General features: G+C 41.6%; 1 protein-coding gene across 1 annotated transcript in view; it reads left to right on the top strand.

Annotated features, from left to right (window-relative positions):
• The window catches only part of HMCN1 (hemicentin 1), a 345,767-nt gene that overhangs the window by 29,375 nt on the left and 293,565 nt on the right, over positions 1 to 22,827 (top strand). The window contains exons 2-3 of the mRNA XM_075833451.1: positions 12,437 to 12,507; positions 20,620 to 20,778. Of these exons, the coding sequence (XP_075689566.1) occupies positions 12,437 to 12,507; positions 20,620 to 20,778 (230 nt within the window). The remainder of the gene's footprint in view (positions 1 to 12,436; positions 12,508 to 20,619; positions 20,779 to 22,827) is intronic.

Consider the following 22,827-nt stretch of genomic DNA (forward strand, 5'->3'; position numbering starts at 1 on the left):
CTACATATATCCCCCTGTAGATAGTGCCCTACATAGACCCCCTTGTAGGTAGTGCCCCACATATAGCTCTCCCTGTAGATAGTGGCCTACATATAGGCCCTCTGTAGATACTGTCCCACATATATCCCCCCTGTAAATAGTGCCCCTCATATAGACCCCTGTTGATAGTGCCCTACATATAGCCCCCTGTAGAGAGTGCCCTACATATAGCCCCCCTGTATATAGTACCCCACATATAGCCCCCCTGTAGATAGTGCCCCACATATAGCCCCCCTGAAAATAGTGCCTCACATATAGCTCCCTGTATATATAGTGCCTCACATATAGCCCCCCTGTATATAATGCCTCACATATAGCCCCCCTGTATGTAGTCTCACTTAGAACCCCCTGTATATAATGCCTCACATATAGCCCCCTGTATATAGTGCCTCACATAGCCCCCTGTATATAGTTCCCTACATATAGCCCCCTACTGTAGATTGTGCCCAACATATAGCCCTCCCCTCCCCACCTGTAGATAATGCGACCCACACTTTCTAAAGAAAAAACAACAACTTTACATACTCACATTGATCCCATTCCTATGCCGTCTTGTGTCAATGCAGACTTACTCTCTTCTAAGCAGGTCTGCTGGGGCTGAACGATGCAAGCGGCGCGATTACATCATCACTCCACTAGCGTCGATGAAAGACGCTGATTGACAGGGCAGAATGACTTGCTCCGCCAATCAGCACCTTTCAATAATGGTAGCGGCGTTATGACATCATCGTGCCGCCAGCGTCATTGAAAGGAGCTGATTGGCAGGGCAGAATGACTTGCTTCGCCAATCAGCTCCTTTCAACAACGGAAGCGGCACGCGTCGTTGAATGGCGCTGATTGGCGGGCAAGACTTTCTGCCTGGCAATCAGCGTGATTGCAAGGTGTTAAATGGTCAGGCAGCGCTTATGCATGTAATTGTACCTGCATTCTATAGACGCAGGTACAATTAGGGTAAGGCCACACGGTGTGGTCAACTGCATGTGTTTTTTGTCTCGGTAATGCTGCAGTTCTATTGCGTTTTTAAAGGAAATAATTGATGAACATAGTTTTCACCCGTGTTAGTTAGGTGCTTCCTGTATATAGTTCATTACAATGCATTGCAGAACGGTTAGCAAAAACACAAGCAGTTCAGCAACAACAGCGCGGTCATTAACTGCATGTAGTCAGACATTATGAAGATACAGTTAACTGAACATTGTAACATAATAGCAGCAGTCTGTCCATAACCAAAATGTGACCATTGACTTCTATTGAAAAATGACTTGCTGTGGCTTAAAAACGCAACATAAATGTACCACGACCGCACCGTGTGGCCTTAACCTAAGTGCAGGAGGGTGTGGCGGCGGCTGGTTTCAGTGGCGCTGCCGCCCCCTCAGAGATGCAGCGGGCCGCCGCCTGAGGCGAGATGCTCATGTCGCCTCATGGACAGTGCGGCCTTGCCTTATGGTGCATTCAAGCGTTATAGTTGAGGTGCCGTTAAAACCGCATTAAAAAATGCATTAATCCGCATCCGTTTTACTGTGATTTGAAGCATTATTTAATGCAGCTGCTTTTTTGTTTTTTTTACTACAACTTCATAGAAAAACACATCAAAGTGTGGTAAAAACGCATGCGGTTTTCAGTTGCTTTGTTCTTATTTGGTTCTAACCGCACCTTAATTGCATTGCCTGGGAACTCTTAGGCTGGGTTCACACGACCTATTTTCAGGCATAATGGAGGCGTTTTACGCCTCGAATTACCCCTGAAAACACGGCTCCAATACGTCGGCAAACATCTGCCCATTCATTTCAATGGGTTTGCCGATGTACTGTGCCGACGACCTGTAATTTTACGCGTCGCTGTCAAAAGACGGCACGTAAAATAACAGCCTTGTCAAAGAAGTGCAGGACACTTCTTGGGATGTAATTGGAGCCGTTTTTCATTGAATCCAATGAAGAACAGCTCCAAATTACGACCGTAATTGACGCCTCGCAAAACGCGAGTACGAGCAATTACGTCTGAAATGCAGGAGCTGTTTTCTCCTGAAAACAGCTCCGCAATTTCAGCCGTAATTGACGTTATCGTGTGCACATACCCTAAGGGCTTATTCAGACGAACGGGATATACGTCTGTGCAACGCGCATGATTTTCACGCGCATCGCACGGACCTATATTAGTCTATGGGGCGGTGCAGACAGTTGCGTGATTTTTACGCAGCATGAGTCCGCTGTGAAAAAGTCGCGACATGCCCGTTCTTTGAGCGTATTTCGCGCATCACGCACCCATTGAATTCAATGGGTGCGTGAAAATCACGTGCACTACACGGAAGCATTTCCATGGGACGCGCGTGATTCGCGCAACAGCTGTAAAACTATGAATGAAAAAAGAAAAGCACCACGTGCTTTTCTGTTTACAAACATCCAAACAGAGTGTCATAATGATGGCGGCTGCGTGACAATCGCGCAGCTGCGCATCATACAGGGCTGACACACGGAGCTGTTAAGTGCCTTTTGCGCACGCAAAACGTCGCGTTTTTTGCGTGCGCAGAACGCACACGCTCGTGTGAATCCGGCCTTAAGCACGATTGTCTCATAAATGTTAAATTCCTGTCAGGTTTCAATTGCAGAAAGTTATAAAGAAGAATCAGCTGAGATCTACAGGGTATAGACCTACGTGGTTTACTGGAATTTTAACTTGGGAATTATGTGAACAATACATACATTGAATTATAAGTGGTATTATAGCTAACACAGGATTAAATATCATTTTCTTATAATGTAACAAATGCTTTTTGATTAGTTCATCTCCTATAATATAGCTAGGTGGACGTGACAAGTCCAACCATGCAAGAGCATCCAGGTAAGAATGTTCTTGGCCCACAGCTTCCTAAAAACATTGCTAAGGTAAAATCTGTATTTCACTCAAGTCATTAAATAAATGATGCACAGTACAGCTATTCTGTTGTATAGAAAAGGGCTCACCAGATTAGCACCCCAGGCAATGAATTGTTAAATCATTATTCCGCAGCTTTGAATAATTACTAGGTTGGAATGTTAGTCCACTAAATCTATCCCCTTCATCCATAAAATCCTTGAGGGGATGTGGACATGGGGCGGATTAGCTGCAGATTTTCTGTAACAGATTTAATTTGGAAAATCTGCTGCGTAATACAGTAGCAGCAAAGCGGATGAGATTTTAACAAATCTCATCCACACGCTGCAGAAAAAGAATCTGCAGAAAAGATGTGTGGAAATTGACTTGCGGTGCGGATTCTCAGTATGCAACATGTCAATTTCTCTTGCAAAAACACTGCGGAATTTCCACACATAAAATCTGCACCCTTGGCGACGCTCTGGTCTGGGATACCTCCCCTGAAGGAACCCCTGACGTCACTGTCCATATATGGACAGTGGCGCCAAGGGCTCCTCCAGTAGCGATGCCGACACTCTGGCCGGGGATTCCACTCATAGAGGAAACCCTAACGACGTTACTGTCCATAATGAATGGCAGAGCAGGAAGCGGATTGTTTCCTGCTCTGCCATAATATACAATTGTATCTGCGTCCAGAGGATGCAGATACAATTGAATGTGGCAGTTGCCAGGACATGTCCCAGGAAAATAATTTGCCGGGACTGTCTGTAAATTCGGGACATTCCCGGCAAATTCGGGACTGTTGGCAGCTAACAATATTATACATGGGATGCAGTAGTACTGCACTAAATACCTGCTGGATTAAATAAAACAGTTTGCCTGTTCTGTTGAGAATATGGATCAAGACTGTGAAGTGGATGGCAATAGGTCTAGGTGTTGGCGGAGTGTGTCTCTGGACCACCGTTCCACGCATTTATTAAGTTAAGGCTAAATTCACACTTCTGTTGTATAATCCGATACTCTGAACCATTTTTATATTAGATTTAGGCCCTGTTCACTTATGCGTCATGGCATTCCGTTGTTGTGTCAGAGGAGCAAAACAAGGGAATGCTGGACGCAACGGTACGGCACGGACACCGACGAAACCCCTTCACTTTTATGGGTTCCATCAGATGTGTCTGTTGTTTTACCGGAAACAATAGCGCAACTAACAGAGCCTCCAATGCAGAAGTGAACAGCCCCTAAGGCTGTGTTCACACGGAGTTTTTTGCAGGAGGAAAATTCCTCCTGCAAAAACTGATCCAGTAGGTTCTTGCACAGTGGTTTGACAAAAACTCGTCAAAACACTCGTCGAGGGTTTTTTTTTCCTCTTTCTGACTGATTGAAATGGGGTTTTGGAGGCGGAAACTGCCTCAAGATGGGTCATGACGCTTCTTTTTAACACGACGCGTTTTTTTTTTACTCGCGGTTAAAAAACTCGTCCAACCCCCATTGAAATCAATGGGAGGCATTTTCGGGCGGTTTTTGAGAAGTTTTTTGGCGCGGTTTCCGCGTCAAAAAACTCGTCAAAAAACTCAGTGTGAACAGGGCCTTACAGATAAAAACAGATCCGTTAAAAATCTCATTGAAATTAATGGGATTTTTAATTGAATCCGTTGGCGTCCGTTTGTGTCTGTTATGTTATTCATCCGTTTTTTTTTATGAAGATAAAAGTGCAGAGTACAGGACTTTTTTTTGTCTGTTAAAAAAAACGGATGTCTAAAAGTTGGGCAACTTTTTAAGGTTTGTTCACATCAGCGTTCATTTCCACTGAGGGGTTAACCCAACAGAAACCTCCGACGGAACCCCTCAGCGGAAACGACCGCTGATGTGAACAGGCCCTTAGCTGAATTTTTCTAGTAGTTGCAAGACACCTATGAAAATAGTTTATTTTAGCTATAATACAATCCCACTTTTCACATCAACCCTATCTACTATATGTGGCATACAAGGGGAGTGTTACTACAGGGTGCTAAATACAGGGAAGATATGTAGCACTTGATTTAATGCACACATTGTACTATTTGCATTCTGTACTCTGAATATTTAATACATTCCTCTCTATCTGGAGTCTATAGTTTACTATAAGGAATGAAGAACATTTTGGTTTTATGTGGATGAGATTCTTACCCTTAGTTCTACAAATATTTTGTTTCTACAAATTCCTCTTACATTTCCTGTTTGCTAATGGTCTGTGTGATTTTACTAACTGGTTTACGATTTCTGGAGCCTGGAAATATGAGAGTGTTTTTCTTTAATTAAGATAAGCAAAAGAGAGGCACATTTTAAAAACAATTTTGGAATGTTACAATTCTTTCCTAAAAAACCCTACGGGGTTATATATACTATATTTATTTTGGCTGGCTTTAAAATAATTTAAATATGTGTGCAAGTACTGTAGTATCTACAATATATTTATTCTTGATTTTATATAATATACAATGAAATGTCATCAAGTTGTAAATGGACACTACAGAAAGCTCAGTCAGCAGTAAGGGTGCGTTCACATCTATCAGTTGCACCAGCATCAGTTTTTTGACTCTCAAGCGATTACAATTGATGCAAAAGCTGATGCAAAAATGTATCAGTTGCAATCAGGCTTTTTCACAATTTTTACTACAAAACCATCAGTTGTCATTAGTTGTTGTTAGTTGTCATCAGTTTTTAGCATCCATTTTTAACATCAGTTTTTACCACATTGGTCCACCAGAATGGCAGTCTAGGGTGTGAAAATGTGCCAATTTTATCAGAGTGGTGCATAGATTTTGATAGATTGGATACATGATAGATTAGATACTTGTTGTGTATCATGTCAGGGCTCCCCTTCTCTGCTATGTCCTCAGCGCTACACTGAAGTCTGACACACATTGTAATGTCACGTGTGTTATATTCAGTCACATGCCTTGTGAGCCTGTAAAGACGCCAAACACTAGCCCTAACTTCAGGGAGTAGTTAGTTTTTGGCACCTTTACAGCTACCCAATCCTACCCCACATCTCCTACCCACACCACTCTGAGATTGCTGTTGTTTCTATTCACACAACAGGGTTTGGGCGTCAGCTGTTGAAAATGGCCGTGTGGGTCCGTTTTTGACGGCCATTTTGCATCTGTTTTGTATCCATTCCGTGTCCGTGTTTCAGTTTCTGGCAAAAACAGATGAATTTCATGTGTAGACAATGAAACAGTGCCCTCTATAGATAAGGCCGCAGTGCCCTCTGCATATAATTCCACAGTACCCCATGTAGATAATGTTACACAGACCCCCTGCAGATAGCGCCACACAGCGCCCACTGTAGATGGCACCACACAGCGCCCCCTGTAGATTGTGCCACACAGTGCCCCCCTGTAGATAGCACCACCCCCACTGTATATAGTGCTACCCCACTTCCCCTGGAGATAGTGCCACACACCCCTGTAGATAATTCCGCAGTGCCCTCTGTATATAATGCTGTATAATTCCGCTCAATCAGTAGCCACTGACATCACTGTCCATATATGGACAGCGACATCAAGGGCTTCCCCGAGCACATTGCTGAAAGTAGCGCTGTGCCCGGGGAGTCTTTGGCAAGCAGAGAAGCTCCCTTTGCTCTTCCGCTCTGAACTATTTCTGAAGCAGGGAGCTGATGGTTCCCTGCTTCAGAATTGGGTTCAACTCATAGGGATCTTTTCCCCGGCTGCTTTCCCGCCGGGTGCTGCCATAAGGTAGATGTGGCAGCACCCGGCGTTCATCCGGCCACAGTTAAATTAGGATACGGCGCTGGACCTCCCTTGGAGCCGGACCCAAAAACGCTGCAGGTAACGTTTTTGGATCCAGCTCCTGCACAGGTCCAGCGCCGTACGGAGCCACGACTGATGCCAGTACGTATCCCATAGAAAGCTATTTCCCTCCACCTGTTCTTCAACACACCAGAGGGAAACTGACAGGGGCTACCAATATATGTGAACAGCCCCTAAGAACTGTAGAACAGATGTAACCATCATACATAATAACATTACTGACTTCCCAGTTATTCCAGATAATTTATAGATGCATTACAGTAGACCTTGCCCATCTTTACAATATAAAGTATTGCCCACAAGAATTATGATTGTTATATGTATCATGTAAGGAAATATATTACACAAGGTAGCATATTGGGAGTTGAGAGTGATGAGAACTAGTCCAAAGTAAAGCCTGAGGGGTGGCGTAAAGTACATTATATGATTAGGTCACTGATTTCTTTGTTTTAATACTTCTTTATAAATAGGGACTGATTGTGAGCTTTATTGTCAAATTTATGTCCAAAAGTATTTAACCTGGACCTGAGAGTGGCTGTAATACATCAGAGAAGAATGTAGATGCACCAGGTGAAGCACAGCTGTACAGTGATGGAAACATTCCTATCCATGAAGAAAGAATGCTTGACAAGGAACTATTCCGACATGTCCATCCTTAGCTTTTCTTGAAGTTATATAATTTGTCATAATACCAAATCAATACAATCTTGTGTCATCCAGTAAAAATGAATATGTTAAAGTTTTTTTAATTTAACATTAGAGTCTATGGGTGATGGATGGCCGACAGTTGGTAACCATCAGAGGCATCCATCACAGCCATCCAGTAAAAAAGATTTTTAAGATTGGAGTATATGGGCAATAGATAGCAAAATTAGGAGGCATCCAACAAAGGTATACGGTTTTTTTTTAAATTAACTTCTTGCGCCATACTGTACATCTAGTTAAAGAAGGACACATCTGTAGCTTTATATCAAGTAGACTTTACCAAGAAGGGATATAATTTATACTCTCTTTCGATTGTCCGGTTAAAAACAAAAACATTTTTTTGATTCCCTATTAGGGAATTCTGAGCGGCTACAAAGAGCACCTCGCGCTCTAGAGGACCCAGCGGGTTTGTGCATTAAATAGACAGCCCATTCATTTGATTAGGAGCTGTGTAATACTTCAGTTCTCCTGCAGTGGTACTGTAGGGGAACTGAATACTACCTGTCAGATCACTTTGGGTCCCAGCAGGAAACTGTTGTTTTGGTGAAGGACTATAGTAGGTTAATATGTTCATCTGGTAGTCTTTATTATAAATGAGTATATCAAATGTTAAACTAAGCCTGCATGACCTGGACAGGAATTAACACTTCAATTGAATTAATAGCTTGTGACTTTGCTAGAGAAATTGCATGACCCATCAGGTCTTAATTTGTCTTATCAGTGACTATTGAAAGAAGACTTAGCTTGCCATAAATTATGCTAACACTGAATAGCCTTTCACCCATAAAGGTCCTCTTACACGGCCCATCCTAAGTCGTGTAAACGAGCGCCGATCAACGAGACAGTTCGTAGATCGGCGTTCGTTTGCTCCTTTCACATGGTGGCGAGCGCTCGTTACTCCGATGGCTCATCCCCATACATTATTATCATGCCGGCACAGGGAGATGTGTAGCCGACAATGATAATATTTTTCATTTTTAAAACGATACGATCAGCAGCTGAATGAGCGTCTGCTGATCACTGCCCTGTTTACACGGCCTATTTTCGTCCGAAAAATCGGAAGCAGAACGCCTCCAAACATCTGCCCATTGATTTTAATGGGAAAAATGGCGTTCTGTTCCGACGGGGCGTTTTTTTACGCGACCGTTTGGAAAAACGGTCACGTAAAAAAAAACGCCCGCTAAAAAGAAGTGAATGTCACTTCTTCAGCCGTTTTTGGAGCCGTTTTTCATTGACTCCATTGAAAAACAGCTCCAAAAATGTCAGTAAAAAATGCTGCGAAAAACACGAGTTGCTAAAAAAACGTCTGAAAATCCATTGAAAATCGTTATTTTGTACATACCCTAATGGAGGCAGTCAAAGTACAGTCAAGTAAACAAGGCTTTTCTAGGGCACAAAGCGTAATAGTGACAGGCAGTAGTAATTAGCGTAGCAATTACAGGGTTGGCACACAGTTTGGCAGTTACAGTCTCTTAAAAGGGCAAAGGACTTGGCGGTTACAGTTTATCGTCTTTAGTCACATGATTTGGCAGGGTAGACAGGGACTTCCTCTGCCCAGATACAGGATTAGGGTATCTTCACACACACACACACACACACACACACACACACACACACACACACACTGTTTTCAGACGTAATTCGGACGTTTTACACCTCGGATTACGCCTGAAGAAAGGCTCCATTACGCCTACAAACATCTGCCCATTGCTTTCAATGGGTTCTACGATGTTCTGTTCCCACGAGGTGTTACGTCGCTGTCAAAATACGGCGCGTAAAAAGACGCCCGCGAAAAAGAAGTGCATGTCACTTCTTGGGACGTTTTTTGGAGCCGTTTTTCATTGACTCCATTGAAAAACAGCTCCAAAAATGTCAGTAAAAAATGCTGCGAAAAACACGAATTGCTAAAAAAACGTCTGAAAATCAGGAGCTGTTTTCACCTGAAAACAGCTCAGTATTTTCAGTCATATTTTGCTAAGCCGTGTGAACATACCCATACACTGGAAGTGGTCCAACTTAGTCAGCATGCCCGCTTGCAACAGTGCAAACATGACAACATGTTAAAGGCTATAACATAACAGTCCAGTTTGCTTCACTGGCGTCATTTCTTGGTAAGGGGTGTGAATTTCTGTCGATTGCAGACCACCTCCTTACAAACAGCTACAGAACTGATTATGGACCTGACTTCAGTCTCTTTGGCTCATATTAACAATATTGTAGCCTTTCTCCATAATGGTCTTCTACTGTAACGTTAGGATAATACTAATAGCTAGTAGTACCAGATAACAAGTAAACAAAAAAATTAGTCCAGACTTTGCAATATATAACAGTCAAGATTTGGAGACTGGGTTAATAACTGGTTAACCATTTAGTGATAGAAAACAGTGTGTGGTTATTAACGGTACATCCTCAGAGTGGGTCACATTTACCAGAAGGGGTTCCACAGGGGTCAGTATTGGGCCCTCTTCTTTTCAATATGTTTATTAATGACCTTATAGAGGGTTTACAGAGAATAATTTCAATATCTGCAGATGATACTAAGCTCTGTAAAGTAAACAACACAGGAGAGGATTATATATTTCAGAGGGATATGGGGGAGCTAGAAAATTGAGGCGGGGAAATGGCAAATGACTTTTTATGCGGATAAATGTATTTTACTTAGGACGAGATAACTAATTTGACAATTATATATTAACCCTTTGGAGACACTTTTTTCCTCCCTTCCTTCCAAAAGCCATAACTTTTTTATTTTTCCCTCAACATAACTGTATGAGGGCTTTTTTTGCAGGATGAGTTGTAGTTTTTAATGTCACCGTTTAATGTACCATATAAAGTACTGTGAAACGGGAAAAAAATATTTGTTGGGTGAAATGGGCAAAAAACAGAAATTCTGCCACTGTTTTTTGGGTTTAGTTTTTACGGCGTTCACAGTGCGGTAAAAATGACATGTTAATTTTATTTTATGGGTCGATACGATGATGGTGATACTAAATTGATGTAGTTTTTTTTAATGTTTTACTACTTTTCCAAAGAAAAAAAAATGTTAAAAGAATATTTGTCTTGTGTTGCCATATTCTGAGAGCCATAACTTTTTACGTGAACGCGTTGTGAGGGCTTATTTTTTCCAGAGGTGAGATGTAGTTTTTATTGGTACCATTTTGGGGTACATGCAACGTTTTGATCCCTTTTTATTACATTTTTTGGGGAGCTAAAATGACCAAAAAACAGCAATTTGGGCATTTTTTAAATATTTTTTTTACGGCGTTTACTGTGCGGGTTAAATATCATTATATTAGAATAGTTCAGACTTTTACAGACATGGCGATGCCAGTTATGTTACTTTTAATATTTTTTAACATTACTTTAAGGGGAAAATAAGAAAAGGGGGGTATTTTGTACTTATAATATTTTGATTTGCTTGTCCACTAGGAGACTTGAACCAGCAATCGTTGGATCTCTTGCTCGATGTATATCATGATTTTCACAGATGCAGGGCTTAATAGGAGCACAAAGATAGCAGACCTGGGGGCCATCATTAGGCCCCCCTGGCTGCCATGACAACCATTGGCACCCTACAATATCTTGTCGCGGGAGAGTGGGCCGTCCCCTCTTTCTAATGGCTTAGATGCTGTGGTTGCTATTAACCTCAACATCTAAATGGATAAATGAGTAGGATCCCGCTCATTGCAGTAAAGTGTCAACTGTAACATACAGCTGATTTCCGCTCAGTATGTAGCAAGCTCAGCCCGTGAGCTCGCTCCATACTTCCCCATGGCGCCTGCCACGTACATGTACCTGGCATGTGGCCAATGGGTTAAAAAGTAAAGTTACGGTCATGTACCAGAGGTGCGGATTCTCTAAGCCGTACTCCATTTGGTGTTGGCTACACTGGGGAGCGGTGTAGAAGGCATCCCCTCATTTACACCCTTAAGCCCTGCGAGCAGGTACGGACTTTGCTGCAGGAAGATCCTCAGGTTGCGGTCATAAGAATACAGTAGTCACAGACTAGCTTTAGCACTGATTCAAAAGTAGTGTAATCATGAACGGAAAAAAGGTTTGTCACCATGAGGACTGTGGACCAGGCCATGGGACGAGACGGAAGCATAGTTAGTAGCCTAGTTAAGGGACAGAGCCACCTGAGTATAAGAAAAACATGGCTCAACTGGAGCAGGTTTCCCATTGTCGCCCAATCACAATGTAAACATTTTTTTTCTAACATAACTGGCATTGCTGCTTTCGTAAAAGTCCAAAATATTACAATATATCCTTATTTATCCCGCACGGTGAACGCCGTAAAAATTAAAAAAAATTAAATGCCAGAATCACTGTTTTTTGTTCACTTCATCTCTCACAAAAATTTTTAATAAAAAGTGATCAAAAGATCTCATGTATCCGAAAATGGTACCAACAGGAGCTACAGCTTACCCCGCAAAAAAATAAGCCCTCATATCACTCAATCGAAGGGACAAAAATGTATGGCTCTCAGAATATGACGACAAAACGCAAATTTAATTTTTAACAATCAGTTTTTTTCTTGTAAAAGTAGTAAAGTAGTAAAACTTTAAAAAAAAAACAATATCAATTTGGTATCGCCGTAATCGTATTGACCCGCAGAATAAAGTTAATATGCTGTTTTTACCGCACGGTAAATGCTATAAAAACGAAACCCCCCAAAACATTGAGAAGTCGCTGTTTTTATCCTATTCCACCCCACAATTAATTAGTCCAGCAAAAAACAAACCCTCATGTGGCTGTATCAGCGGGAAAAAAAAAAAAGTTATGGCATTTAAAAGGTGAGGCGGAAAAAATGAAAGCGAAAATCTGAAAAATGGCGTTGGTGGGAAGGGGTTAAGAGAAAGCAACCATGTTTTCTAATCCTGGACAACCCCTTTAGTGCCTATTTGAAGATTGGGAACCTGTTACTGCATGTGCTAGAGTCTTTTACATACTGCAGGTGAATGCTTTTCAAGATAGCAATAAATCCAAGAGCAAATTAAGATGGAATAACAATAACATTTTTGTTCCAGAAATTGGTCCAGTCACAATCACAACTGATCCAGAAACATTTAAGAATGAACTTAAAGAACTATATGTACAGGTCAGTAAACATATTACAGAATCCTGACATATTGTAAAGAGAATTTGATATCAAAACTTTTGAATCCTCAATCTCTTTTTATATTACAATGTTATGATTCATGTATTTTGCACCATGTCTGATTTTTTTTCCTAATTTTTTTCTATAAATAATATATTCTGCTTATCACTACAAATTTCATTTCATGGCTGCTCATCAATATTCATTAGTGGTGCGGCTTCTGTCCATTCCGCTTGGAATACATCATTCAACAGTTTCTTCTACAAGCTGATATCATGTTAAATCTGAGAACTCTAAACGTTTTTTGGTTAAAGAGACTCTGTCACCACATTATAAGTGCCCTATTTCCTATATAAGAAGATCGGCGCTATAATGTAAGTGACAGTAATGCTTTTTATTTTGAAAAACTATCTATTTTAAACCCCTTTATGAGCAATATTTTGCTTTATGCTAATTAGTTTCTTAATGCCCAAGTGGGCGTGTTTTACTTTAGACCAAGTGGGCATTGTACAGAGGAGTGTATGATGCTGACCAATCAGTGACCAATCAGCATCATACACTTCTCTCCATTCATTTACACTGCACTAGCGATAAAGTTATATCGTTATGTGCAGCTATAGTCACAAACACTAACATTACTGCAGTGTCCTGATAATGAATATACATCACTACCAGCCTGGACGTGATGTTTATTCAGAATCCTGACACTTCTGAATCTTTTCTGTGAGATTCCAGCAAGGCAAGCGTAATCTCGTTTGAAATGACAGGTTACATCGTAATCTCGCGAGATTACGCTTGCCTTGCTGGAATCTCACAGAAAAGATTCAGAAGTGTCAGGATTCTGAATACACATCACGTCCAGGCTGGTAGTGATGTATATTCATTATCAGGACACTACAGTAATGTTAGTGTTTGTGTATGTAGCTGCACATAATGATAGAACTATATCGCTAGTGCAGTGTAAATGAATGGAGAGAAGTGTATGACGCTGATTGGTCAGCGTAGTACACTCCTCTGTACAACGCCCACTTGGTCTAAAGTAAAAACATGCCCACTTGGGCATTAAGAAACTCATTAGCATAAAGTTAAAAATCACTCATAAAGTGCTTTAAAATAGATTGTTTTTCTAAATAAAAAGCATTACTGTCACCTACATTACAGCGCCGATCTCCTTATATAGGAGATAGGGCACTTATAATGTGGTGACAGAGCCTCTTTAAAGTTCTTAATGTACAAGTCTACAAACTCTACCACATAGGCAAGCCAAAACCTAAGATTTGTGGTCAACAAACTAAAATTTTCTCAAAATGTTTGCAATAGGAAATTACAGAAATCCCATCAAATAATCAAATACACTCCAGAGAATATATTATAAACTAAAATGCATTATAACTTACAGATGCATCCACCCTGAACTTTTCTTTCATAGTGACATGTCAGAAGTTTTGATTGGTGGGGGTCCGATCCCCACCCATCGATAAAATGAAACAGCAGAAGCACTCACCCGCTTCATGTCTGTTCAACTTTTTCCGAAAATCAATGTATCAGAATACGGACTCAATAGAATGTCTATGAGCCCGTACCCTGATACATGGGCTTTCCAGAAAAAGCCGAACAGAAACGAAGCGGCTCAGCGCTCACACGAGCGCTTCAGCTGCTTAGTTTTAGCGATTGGTGGGGGTCTCAGAGCTCGGACTCACTATGACATGTCAGAAGTTTGTCAAACGCTTAGTTACCCTTTAAGCCTTAAAGGGTCATTACAAGGATTTTCCACTTGCGTCCGCTTTAATGCCATCACTGGGCTACAGCGTGACAGTTTTAGACCCTAAACCAGACCCCTATATTAATTCTGACATCAGACCAGACCCTTAGGTATTTTATAACCCAAAATAAATCAGACCCCCAAATCAGACTAAAAAAAACACATTCGACCCCAGAACAGAACCCTAAATTAAATCACACCATAGACGACCTAATATATTCAGACACTAGACCCCTAAATTAATTCAGAGCCCAGACAAGGCCCCTCAATTTATTCAGACCCCTGACCCCTAAGTTCACTCAGACACCAGAACCTTATAGCGGATCTGGCAGATATTTTTGCTGCCCTGCCTGAGTGCAGCATGGAGTAGTGATATACATGCTGATTTCAGTACCCTCAAAGGTGTTCATAGCCTTTTATGTATATCCATTAATACTATAATTGCGGCCTAGGTGCATTACATAACATTTATTAACATTAAATTTAATCTGCCATGTTCATGCCTATGTTGCCAGATTATCTAGGTTTTTCTATAATATTTTATAGTCAAGCTGAGTTTTAAGCAACCTAAAAAAGTTTCGCATCGTCAACAAAAACTGACACCTTACTACCAATCCCATCCACAAGGTCATTAATAAAGAGATTAAAAACATTTAACACCGATCCTTGTGGTACCCACTGCTGACTTTAGTCCATTAAAATTTTCATTAATTATCAGTTTCACTCTAGAACAAACTCAGTGATTTCAATGCGAATGAAGTTTTTCATTTTTATTTGAGTAAGGGATAAAGTAATCATATGTAACAGTAATGAACAACATAAAATAAATAGTACAATGACTCCATAGCCAATAATGTAAATGGTACTTCCAGTTTGTTTGAAAATGATATTAAAGGGGTTTTCAAGTCCCTAAAAACTGATGGCCTATCCTCAGAATAGGCCATCAATAGCTAATCGGTCGGGGTCCGACTCCTGGGACCCCCGCCGTTCAGCTGTTTTGAAGGGGCCACGGCGCTGCTTCCCCTTCATTTCTACTTGCTCACTGTAAATCGTTGACACAGATGTAGTGGCAATTCATAGTATTGCAGCCCTCTCCCATTTAAGTGAATGGGACAAGGCTGCAATACTGTAAAGCACCGCTAAATGTGTGTCGACGATTCACAGTGAGCTAGTAAAAATGAAGGGGAAGCAGCGCTCGTACAAGGGCTGCGGCCTCTTCAAAACAGCTGATCGGCGGGGGTCCCGGGAGTCGGACCCCAACCGATCAGTTGTTTATGGCCTATCCTGAGGATAGGCCATCAGTTATTAGGCACTGGACAATCCCTTTAAAATTAATTCTCTTATATATTGTGGTTTGCTAAACTGCTGTTGCTAGTACCTCTTTATGAGAACACTATTTTTGTGGGTGTGTTAGGGCTCATCATAAATTATAGACTGACATTTATGGGATGCAGCATATACAGTGCATTTGGAAAGTCTTGAGAGGCTTTACATTGTTTCAGATTTTATGTTGTGGCCTTGTGCTAAAATAAAAACAAATTAAAGTTTTTCCCATCATTCTGCACCCAATACTCCATAATGACAAAGTGAAAACAGAATGTTAGTAATCTTTGCTAATTTATTGAAAAGGAAAAACAAAAATATTGCATTGACATAAGTATTTAGTGTCACGGCGCGGGGTGTGGACCCACTGGGCCGTACCACGTAGCGGCATAGCAGCTGGCCAACTAGGTACAAAACAATGTCTATAGTCAGAAAGGGTACCTGAGGCAATGTAGACAGTAGCAGTGACACAACTTGACTTTAACTGTAGATGGCACAGTAGGTGCAGCGGAAGACACGACTTTACTCTCACTGTAGATGGCACAGTAGGTGCAGCGGAAGACACGACTTGACTTCACTGTAGATGGCACAGAGGCACGGTAGCATGGGATACAGGGTACAGGCAGCAGGAACGGGTAACACTGGGAACTGGAAAACACTGGGAGACCCTTTGCAAGACAAACTTTAGGTATACAACAACACTCAGGCAAGGATCAAGTTTGCAGAGCCCTTTTTATAGTCCAGCAGCATTCTGGGTTAAGTTACTGATTAATAGCAGCTGGACGCGCACTGGCCCTTTAAGGCAGTGCACTGGCCCTTTAAGGCCGTGCACGCGCCCTGCGGGAAAAAGTCCCAAAATCCGGAAGTGAGTGCCGGCATCTCCCTGGAGGGTGATGCCGCCAAGAACACAGGCGTCCATGCCCGGGGCCGTCAGAAGTCTGAACGACGGCCCTCGGTCATATACGTTACATATACGTTACATTTAGACTCAGTACTTGGTTGAAGCACGTTTGGCAGCGATAACAGCCTCCAGTCTTCTTGGGTATGAGGCCACAAGGTTTGAACAACTGGTTTGAACAACTTCTCTGCAGATCCTCTCAAGCTCTGTCATGTTGGATGGGGACCGTCGATTGACCGCCATTTTCAGGTCCCTCAGGAGATATTTGATTGGGTCAGGGCTCTGGCTGGGCCACTCAAGGACATTCACAGAGTTGTCCCTTAGCCACTCCTGTGCTGTCTTGGCTGTGTGCTTAGGGTCATTGTCTTATTGGAAGGTAAACCTTGGGTCCAGTCTGTGGTCTAGAGCATTTTGGATCAAGTTTTCATTAAGAATATCTCTGAACTTTGCTCCATTCATCTTTCCCTAAACCCTGACCGGTCTCCCTGTCCAAGCCGCTGAAAAACACCCCCACAGCATGATGCTGCCATTACCATGCTTCACTGTGGGGATGGTATTGGGCAGGTGATGAGTAGTGCCTGGTGTCCTCCAGACATGACACTTAGAATTGAGTTAAAAAAATTCAATCTTGGTTTCATCAGACCACAGAATCTTGTTTCTCACAGTCTGAGAGTCCTTTACCTGCTTTTATTTTGCAAACTCCGGACGGGCTTTCATGTGTCTTTTACAGAGGAGAGGCTTCTTTCTGGCCACTCTGCCATAAAGCACAGATTGGTGGAGTGCTGCAGTGATGGTTGACCTTCTGGTAGTCTCTTCCGTCTGCACACAGGATCTTTGGAGCTCAGGCCAGACTGACCATTGGGTTCATGGTCACTCTTACAAAGGCCCTTCTTCCCCGATTACTCTAGGAAGAGTCCTGGTTGTTCCAAACTTCTTTCATTTAAGAATTATGGAGGACACTGTGCTTTTGTGAACTTTCAGTGCAGCAGAATTTTTTTCACCCTTCTCCAGATCTGTGCCCCACACAATCCTGTCTTTGAGCTCTATAGGCAGTACCTTCTGCCTCATGGATTGGTTTTTGCCTTTCCAAATCATGTCCAATCAAATGAATTCTCCACAGGTGGACTCCAATAAAGATGTAGAAACAATTCAAAGATGATCTAGAGAAATGGGAGGCCCCCAGAGCTAAATTTCAAGTGTCATAGCAAGGGGTCTGAATACTTATGTCCATGCGAAATTTGAGTTTTTAATTTTTAATATATTTGCAAACCTTTCTAAAATTCTCTTTTCACTATGTCATTATGGTGTATTGAGTGCAGAATAATGGGGAAATACCTGAATTTTTATTTTATTTTAGCACAAGGCCTTAACATAACAAAATGTGAAAAAAGTGAAAGGGTCTGCAGATTTTCCAAATGCACTGTAGACTGATCCTTTTTATATGTTGGTAATGATTACATATATGGGCAATGTAAGACCTGTATACAGTTCCTGTTCTGGCTTCTTTATCATAGTATACACCAAAGCAAATGATAATCAGCTACTTTAATGTGTTTTTTAATTTTTTAATTTGTACTATATAAAGTTAAAAAAATGGCCAGCATGACATAAATAACTTGACTTTTGAACTGCAAACTCTAGTGTTCCCTATGCCACAATATTCTGATGCTTGCCCTATAACTATGGCCCGGTCAGTAACTATTAAATTGTGTAACACTAATCCCTAGTGATCAATCTGCGTTTTATTGCTTGTCATTTGAGAGGTAATTATCCTTTAGAAGCAGGTATAACACCACAGGCGCCGTTGTTTGATACAACCTCAAGTTAAGTGCGGTGCTAATATACTGTTTCCGACTCTTTGAAAGCCTCTTTCCAAGACATGCCACGGCTTCAAAAGTAACAGACTTTGTAATTAGCTATTATTTGCTAAGCCCTTTCTAATGAGTTTGATCCGGTACTATAGTCAAGTAAAGTTATTTTTCTTCTTATAACTCACTAAGAACTGTCATTAATCTCAGTAAAACATGTGGCTTGGTTTGATGTTTTAGAGCAGAGATGTAATAAAACAAAGGGTACAAAGAAATTCTGTTTATAATGTTAAATGTCACAAATCATGGCGACTTTAACATTTGTGTTTGATCTATGGGAGTCCGACGTTTACAGCACAATGAAGGGGCCACACTTCAGAACCAGGCACAGACATTTGTATTGATGAGCCGCTGTGCCTATGTAAACAATGAAGGTCGGACCCTCACCGATCAAATATTGATGGCCTATCCTGTAGGCTACCATAACATTTTCCAAATGCCTTTACTTAAAGAGGCTCTGTCACCAGATTTTGCAGCCCCTATCTGCTATTGCAGCAGATAGGCGCTGCAATGTAGATTACAGTAACGTTTTTATTTTTTTTAAAACGAGCATTTTTGGCCAAGTTATGACCATTTTTGTAGTTATGCAAATGAGGCTTGCAAAAGTCCAAGTGGGTGTGTTTAAAAGTAAAAGTCCAAGTGGGCGTGTATTATGTGCGTACATCGGGGTGTTTTTAATACTTTTACTAGCTGGGCGTTCTGATGAGAAGTATCATCCACTTCTCTTCAGAACGCCCAGCTTCTGGCAGTGCAGACACAGCCGTGTTCTCGAGAGATCACGCTGTGTCGTCACTCACAGGTCCTGCATCGTGTCAGACGAGCGGGGACACATCGGCACCAGAGGCTACAGATGATTCTGCAGCAGCATCGGCGTTTGCAGGTAAGTAGCTACATCGACTTACCTGCTAACGCCGATGCTGCTGCAGAATCAACTGAAGCCTCTGGTGCCGATGTGTCCGACACGATGCAGGACCTGTGAGTGACGTCACAGATCTGCACTGCCAGAAGCTGGGCGTTCTGAAGAGAAGTGGATGATACTTCTCGTCAGAGCGCACAGCTAGTAAAAGTATTAAAAACGCCCCGATGTACGCACATAATACACGCCCACTTGGACTTTTACTTTTAAACACACCCACTTGGACTTTTGCAAGCCTCATTTGCATAACTACAAAAATGGTCATAACTTGGCCAAAAATGCTCGTTTTTTAAAAATAAAAACGTTACTGTAATCTACATTGCAGCGCCGATCTGCTGCAATAGCAGATAGGGGTTGCAAAATCTGGTGACAGAGCCTCTTTAACTGAATTCCGTTTTTTGGGTGACCTCCCACTGTCCTCCACTAGGCCACAGCTGAGGTCTATAATGGCCACCGTTTGCAATGAAATATAAAAATGTTAAATAAAATATGGAATTTATGTATGAAAACTAGTTCATTCAATAACTGGAGTTGTTTAGCAGAACAACAGAGAAAACAAGAGGTAATATGCACAAATACTGTAGGTATAAACAAGATAATTATCTTTATTTTATTCAGGCAAGTAATATAAAAATGTAATGACAAATAGAATATTGAAAGAGAGATCTAGGTCTTATAAGGTATAGCCCAAACACTGCATAAAAAAGAAAACACACTTTGATATCAGCTCAGATATTACATAGTAGGATACACATGTACGGGGTGTAAAAATTATTTTAGACAAAAACAGTCTCCTCATAAATTACTAACCTATAATTAACATAACATCAATTAGAATAAGGGGAATATAAAGCCCGAAAAAATGATAATAACGTCTAAAAATATCACACAGTATAGCTGCTGGACAAGATGATATAAACAACAGGACTTCATGCAATCCCACATATCTACAAAAAGTATGGTGGTCAGAAGGGTCCTGGTCACTCACACCTAGACATGTTAACCAGGTATATGGTAGCAAGGGGAGAACAAAAACTTTGACGCACTATTAACTGTCAAGGCGTCGTCGTCAAGTCTTTTCCTATAGGTTATAAATATCTAGAGTTATTGCCCATGGCAACCAATCAAATATCAACTTTTATTCTTTTAAAGCATGTCTGAAAATAAAGGCAGTTATCAGATTTGTTGCTATAGGAAACATCTGCAGTTCTTGTCTGCAAATCATCATAACAATAACTGAGACATGTATATGGGTCTCTAAAATCTGTATTATAGCCTAGACCTGAATTCACAATTCTACCAGTTGGCAATCGAAATAATGTTTTTTTTTCTTCCCGTAATGCAGGGGGGTGGTGATTGTCCGGAGATGAGTGTTGGAGCTATTAAAATTGCCCTGGAAATATCTCTACCTGGATCTTTTATTTACGTGTTTACTGATGCAAGATCGAAGGATTACCATCTTGCTAATGATGTTCTACAATTAATACAACAGAAACAGTCACAAGTGAGTAGTAAGACAAACCTAATTGTAAATGTTACTTTGGGTTTGTCCAATAACGGTATCATTTCTACCCTAAGGGCACTTTTACACCAGCCAATTATCAGGAAAACGAGCAATCACAGAACGCTCGTTCCCGATCACTGCCCTGTGTAAACAGAACAACGTTCAGCCGATCAACAAGCAAACGATCGTTCATCGGCTGATTATTTTGTTTTAAATGCCCAAAATATTATTGTTGCCGGCATGACATCTCCCTGTGTAAACTGGGAGACGTGCTGCCGACATGATAGAAATGATTGGGGATGAGTGATCGGAGTAACGACCTCTCATCCCCATACTCGCACATTGTGAATAGAGCAAACGAGTGCCGTCAAACGAGCTGTCTCGTTGATCGGCGATTCTTTGTACCGGCCAAAATTCCTGGTAGACCTTCGGTCTACCATAAATTTTTAAAGAGTCAAAAAGTTCTCACAGAGTTAAAGGCTATGTAAAACATTAAATTAATTCTTTTTTTAAATCAATATGTTTTGTGTTTTTATTTTTATTGTTATTTTTTTTACTTTTTATGATACAGCTTCTATGTATCCTGCATACATAGAAGCTGTATAGTATGATCTGTTTCAGCACTTTTAGTATAGTACGATCTCTTTCAGCACTGACGGCTCGATTGAGAGCGGATTCTGCATGTCTATGATACACAGGATCCACCCAATATCCATCACATCTGTTATGAACTTATATATGATGAATATTAGGTGTATCCTGTGTGCCAGAGACACGCAGGACCCACTGAGCCGTAAGTTCAGCTGAATTGATGGAATCGACAGAGAGAGATCAATACAGCTTCTATGTATGCAGGACACATCGAAGTTGTATCTTAAAAAGTAAAAAAAATATATAATCAAAGTTAATTACAAAAGTTTTTAAAAACATAAAACACATTGATTTAATGAATAAAACATCAATAGGGGGTGATTCGGGCCATTTTTTTGCACTTATTCCGACACAGTTTATGCGTCAAAATCAGCGACAGAAAACTCTGTGAACTGACCCTAAGGGCGGGTTCACACATAGCGGAATTGCACTTAAATTCCGCTGCGGACACTCCGCAGCGTTAATCCGCAGCGGAGCCGTTTCTCCATTGACTTTCACTTTAATTTAGCAGTGTTCGTTTACACGATGCGTACAATTCCGCTGCGGAGCATAGGCTGCGGAGCGGAATTTGGTGTCCGCAGCATGCTCTGTCTGTTGCGGAGCAGTGGCGGACTGGTTGCGGACTCATGGCGGAATTTCTCCATTGACTTCAATGGAGAGTCAAAATTCCGCAATGAAGTCCGCAGATCTTATGTGTGCTGCGGAGCGTATTGTTTTTACTACCATGACATTTCTTCATTCTGGCTGGACCTAAGTATTTCTAGGTCTACAGCCAGACTGAGGAAGTCAATGGGGCTCCCGTAATGACGGGAGCGTTGCTAGGAGACGTCTGTAAATAGTCACTGTCCAGGGTGCTGAAAGAGTTACGCGATCGGCAGTAACTGTTTCTGCACCCGGGACAGTGACTACCGATCTCAATATACATGTATCTGTAAAAAAACATATAAGTTCATACTTACCGAGAACTCCCTGCGTCTGTCTACAGTCCGGCCTCCCAGGATGACGTTTCAGTGTAAGTGACAGCTGCAGCCAATCACAGGCCAAGCACAGGCTGCAGCGGTCACATGGACTGGAGCGTCATCCAGGGAGGTCGGGCCGGATGCCGAAAGAGGGACGCGTCACCAAGACAACGGGCGGTAAGTATGAATTTCTTTGACTTTCACTAGGGAAAGTGCTGTCCCTTCTCTCTATCCTGCACTGAATAGGGAGAAGAGAAGCACTTTTCCTGCAGTCCGCAGCGGCCAGTCCGCATCAATTTTCTGCACATTTTGTGCAGATCCGCTGCAGAATCTGCAACGCAGATTCTGTGCGGCATTGATGCGGACAGTTGCGGAGGAATTCCGCCATGTGTGGTCATGCCCTAACACTCCACACTACAGATTGTTTTATCATAGCGAA

Source organism: Rhinoderma darwinii, chromosome 7 (genome assembly GCF_050947455.1).
Source record: "Rhinoderma darwinii isolate aRhiDar2 chromosome 7, aRhiDar2.hap1, whole genome shotgun sequence".
In the NCBI taxonomy this organism is placed as follows: domain Eukaryota; kingdom Metazoa; phylum Chordata; class Amphibia; order Anura; family Rhinodermatidae; genus Rhinoderma; species Rhinoderma darwinii.